At 44.8% G+C, this 5000-nt stretch overlaps 1 protein-coding gene across 1 annotated transcript in view; it reads left to right on the top strand.

Annotated features, from left to right (window-relative positions):
• The window catches only part of LOC121894069 (pyruvate dehydrogenase [acetyl-transferring]-phosphatase 1, mitochondrial-like), a 12348-nt gene extending 8497 nt beyond the window's left edge, over nt 1-3851 (top strand). Inside the window, exons 5-6 of the mRNA XM_042406387.1 lie at nt 682-1241; nt 3448-3851. Coding sequence (XP_042262321.1) covers nt 682-1241; nt 3448-3722 — 835 coding nt within the window. The 3' untranslated portion in view covers nt 3723-3851. The remainder of the gene's footprint in view (nt 1-681; nt 1242-3447) is intronic.
• The last annotated feature ends 1149 nt before the right edge of the window (nt 3852-5000 follow it).

The raw sequence follows: 5000 nt of genomic DNA, 5'->3' as shown, positions 1-5000 counted from the left end.
TGTTTCCTCGGACAGTGTTTCCCTGTTGAGCTGCAGGTGGAAGTATAGTAACAAAAAGAGGAACTTTGGCACTAAAAAGACTGTAATGTTGAAAGATATCTACTTGATTTGACTCATTTGGACGCTGAAGCTTCATATTAGCTTCAGACTGTGGATTTACACTGTGAGGTCATTATGAAGGGATCTTCTACTGGTCAGTATGATTACAGCAAGAAACACACTGACTGTTGGTTTAACATTGTGAACTTGTCCTTTAATGTGCACGTTCACACACCACCAGGTAGTGTCTGAAATACACTAACACACACACACACACACACACACACACACACACACACACACACACACGTAACACCAGTCCAGCAGGCAGCAGTGGTTCTATCAGCTGGTTTTAAGACCGACAATCAACAGACAAGAAGAAGTTTGAGGTTTATAAGTTGGATTTAGTGTGAATATTATTATTAATATTATTATTAATATCTAAACACTAAGTTATCAGATAATATTAATATTAATATTAAATGAATCTGCTCTTGATAAAACTAACAGGACGAATATTAAACATCAAATATTTATGATTTCATGCTTTCTGTTTCTCGGCTGCTGGATGTGTTTTTCCCGTCATGTGACTGTAACAGACGCTAACGTCAGAAGATGTTCTCTTCATCTCTCTGTTCTCAGACGGGTGTCCCTCCCCGGGGAGGCGTCCTCCCCCCTGCGGGTGGCGCTGTCCGGCTGCACGGCCTGCGTCGCCCACGTCTCCAACGGCGTCCTGCACGTGGCCAACCTGGGAGACAGCCGGGCCGTGCTGGGCGTCCAGGATCCGGACGGGCGCTGGTCGGCGGTCAGCCTCACCAACGACCACAACGCACAGAACCCCGACGAGCTGCAAAGGATTCTGGGAGAGCACCCGCCGTCGGAGCGCAGGACGGCGGTCCGCCACGACCGCCTGCTGGGTCTGCTGCTGCCCTTCAGGGCGTTCGGCGACGTCCGCTTCAAATGGAGCGCAGAGATGCTGAGTCAAATCTACGAAACCCGACCGGACGTCCTGTCTGTGGTCAACGAGGCGGCCCGCACGCTCCCACCGCACTACCTGACCCCGCCGTACCTGAGCGCCCGGCCGGAGGTCACCCGACACCACATCACACCCTCTGACAAGTTCCTGGTCCTGGCGACCGACGGACTCTGGGAGCTGATGCACCGGCAGACGGTCGTCCAGCTGGTTGGAGAACAACTGACAGGTCAGTGATGTTCATGCAGACCGTGACGCGGCGCCGGCGGTCGGTAACAATTACAGACCGTCTGTTGACGTCTGAGTCCACTGCGCAGAACTGCACATAATACAGGAAGTGCAGTTTAATGTGTAAACACTGAAAGGAGCGGAGGCGGCAGTTGAAGTGTTGAAGAGCAGTTTAAATCAGCTGAAAGGTTCAGCTCTAAAAGACGGAGTCAAAGCAGTCGAAGTGTAAACGGTGAAAGCAGTCGAAGCGTAAATCGTGAAAGCAGTCGAAGTGTAAACGGTGAAAGCAGTCGAAGTGTAAATCGTGAAAGCAGTCGAAGTGTAAACGGTGAAAGCAGTCGAAGTGTAAATCGTGAAAGCAGTCGAAGCGTAAACAATGAAAACAGTCGAAGCGTAAACGATGAAAGCAGTCGAAGTGTAAACAGTGAAAGCAGTCGAAGTGTAAATCGTGAAAGCAGTTGAAGCGTAAACAGTGAAAGCAGTCGAAGCGTAAATCGTGAAAGCAGTCGAAGCGTAAACAGTGAAAGCAGTCGAAGCGTAAATCGTGAAAGCAGTCGAAGCGTAAACAATGAAAACAGTCGAAGCGTAAACGATGAAAACAGTCGAAGTGTAAACGATGAAAGCAGTCGAAGCGTAAACAATGAAAACAGTCGAAGCGTAAACAATGAAAGCAGTCGAAGCGTAAACAATGAAAGCAGTCGAAGCGTAAACGATGAAAGCAGTCGAAGTGTAAACGGTGAAAGCAGTCGAAGTGCAAACAATGAAAACAGTCGAAGTGTAAATCGTGAAAGCAGTCGAAGCGTAAACGGTGAAAGCAGTCGAAGTGTAAATCGTGAAAGCAGTCGAAGTGCAAACAATGAAAACAGTCGAAGTGTAAATCGTGAAAGCAGTCGAAGCGTAAACGATGAAAGCAGTCGAAGTGTAAATCGTGAAAGCAGTCGAAGTGTAAATGATGAAAGCAGTCGAAGCGTAAACAATGAAAGCAGTCGAAGCGTAAACAATGAAAACAGTCGAAGCGTAAACGATGAAAACAGTCGAAGTGTAAATCGTGAAAGCAGTCGAAGTGTAAATCGTGAAAGCAGTCGAAGTGCAAACAATGAAAGCAGTCGAAGTATAAATCGTGAAAGCAGTCGAAGCGTAAACGGTGAAAGCAGTCCAAGTGTAAATCGTGAAAGCAGTCGAAGCGTAAACAATGAAAACAGTCGAAGCGTAAACGATGAAAGCAGTCGAAGTGTAAATCGTGAAAGCAGTCGAAGTGTAAATCGTGAAAGCAGTCGGAAGTGTAAATCGTGAAAGCAGTCGAAGTGTAAATCGTGAAAGCAGTCAAAGCGTAAACGGTGAAAGCAGTCGAAGCGTAAACGGTGAAAGCAGTCGAAGCGTAAACGATGAAAGCAGTCGAAGCGTAAACGGTGAAAGCAGTCGAAGTGTAAATCGTGAAAGCAGTCGAAGCGTAAACGGTGAAAGCAGTCGAAGCGTAAACGGTGAAAGCAGTCGAAGTGTAAACGGTGAAAGCAGTCGAAGCGTAAACGGTGAAAGCAGTCGAAGTGTAAACGGTGAAAGCAGTCGAAGCGTAAACAATGAAAACAGTCGAAGCGTAAACGATGAAAGCAGTCGAAGCGTAAATCGTGAAAGCAGTCGAAGTGTAAATCGTGAAAGCAGTCAAAGTGTAAATGATGAAAGCAGTCGAAGCGTAAACGGTGAAAGCAGTCGAAGCGTAAACGGTGAAAGCAGTCGAAGTGTAAACGATGAAAGCAGTCGAAGTGTAAATCATGAAAGCAGTCGAAGCGTAAACGGTGAAAGCAGTGTAAGGCTTTTGGGGTTGGTAGGACGGTGAAAAGCTGAACTGAATTCCTTATTTTGAGTTTTGTTTGGAATTCCGGGAAAACCCGAGGCGGATTATTTTTGTTTGAAAGTGGACTGTATTGAGAAACGGGAAAAACCCGGAACGGAGCACTATCTTTGTTTATGGACCTGGACTGATTTGTTGAAGAGTTTTGTTGTTTTGTGTGAGTGCTCTAATATAATTTTGTGTGTTTGGCCTTATTAACTTTATTGAAGTGTTCATTTTGTGTTTGTTTATACAAAACTAAAAGGTCTTTTGAAAGCATTTTTTTAGGGTCATGAGTTCACCATGTATCCTTTGTGGGGTTTGAGGGTAATTCAAATTGTCCAAACCGCTACAATTAACATAATTTGTTGCTGTACAGGTCTTCAGCAGCAGAGACCCATAATTCCCGGCGTGGGAGTGACGCTGGGCGGCCTGCAGCGCCTCCTGCTGGAGAGGAAGGGGCGGGTTCTGTCAGTGCTGGAGGACCTGAACGCCGCCACCCACCTGCTTCGCCACGCCCTGGGGGACGACGGGTACGGAGCGGTGGCGCTGAACCGCCTGACCAAGATGCTGAGCCTGCCGGCAGACCTGGCCAGGAGGTACCGCGATGACATCACCGTCACCGTCGTCCACCTGAACGAGCCCGACCTTTGATCCGATCACCTGCAGGTCACCTGGTCGTTAACCGGCCGGCTGACGAATCATTCACTTGTTGTTGTTTTTACTCCGTCTGTTGCTCTTTGTCTCCTGAGTTTTAAATAAACAGAAACGTCATAAAATACATGAAGCTGTTTTTTTTCTTTCTAGAGTTGAACTGTGACATCAGAGCTCACCTGTCTGTCTCCGTTAATAAACGATGAGCGACACACAATGAATAAAGTTCACATTTTAACGAGTCTTACAGTAACGACCACAGTGAAGTCACTTCCTGCCGACCTGATGTCCTCCTGCATTTTCACCAAACGTCACAATCATTAAGTTTGATGATGTTAAATGAACACGGACGAGCTGATTAACATCTTCAGACTTTACCTGAGCTGAGTCATGTTGGTTTTATCAGGACGGAGCTCATCAATAACGGAGGAGTTAAAATCATATTAAAGTATTGATACGAACTATTCAGGACTCACTGACGCTGGTGAGAACACGATGCTCCAACAACGAAAGCAAATATTACAACTTAGCTAAAACGTCGACTAATATTAATATTTTGTTGTTTAATTTGAGTCCTTATTGATATTTTAAAACATTTCAGCTGCATTTTGTGAATGAAAGATAAACACAAACAACCTGAAGGTCGTCAGGTTCAACCAGTCGTAGAAAAGCTGCAATATTTTCAGAAAGAAGTTGAAATATTCACATTATAAGAAATAAAAATGATCGACCTCCAGTCTGAAACTTTACTGCAATATTTGTAATTTAAGTTCTAAATCATGTTTGTGTCTCTTCCTGCTTCTTTTTCATATCTTTTAGAAAAACATCCTCCTCACATGTTTCTGTGGTATTTAAAAGAATTTCAGGATAAACATCACGAGATGACGTCAGTCGGACGTTTTACCACCTGAGAAATATTTCAGGTCTGTTTCTTCCTCCTGATGCAAAGAAAATCATCTACAAAATAATAATAAATATTTTAGCATCTTCACACTGACGTTAGAATCCATTTCTAATTATTATTGTGAACATTTAGCACCATCGACTGGTTCTGTCTTTCTGCTCCAAGCTGAAATACAACATGCATGAGACGAAGAAGCATCGACTGGAAACGCTCCAGTAAAGAACTTTGAACATCATGTTGGCTGTAAACTCTTCTTCACTCTGTAATTAAAGTGACAGAACGTCAGGTATGTGCAGAACACACCTGGACACCTGCTGTCGGCTGTAAACAGGATTATAACTGATGAAAGGCTTTTATTTTGACACTTCCTGTCA

This window comes from Thunnus maccoyii, chromosome 3, assembly GCF_910596095.1.
Source record: "Thunnus maccoyii chromosome 3, fThuMac1.1, whole genome shotgun sequence".
Classification (NCBI taxonomy): domain Eukaryota; kingdom Metazoa; phylum Chordata; class Actinopteri; order Scombriformes; family Scombridae; genus Thunnus; species Thunnus maccoyii.
The sequence above is the reverse complement of the archived record's forward strand: the minus strand, read 5'-3'. Positions and strand labels throughout refer to the sequence as shown.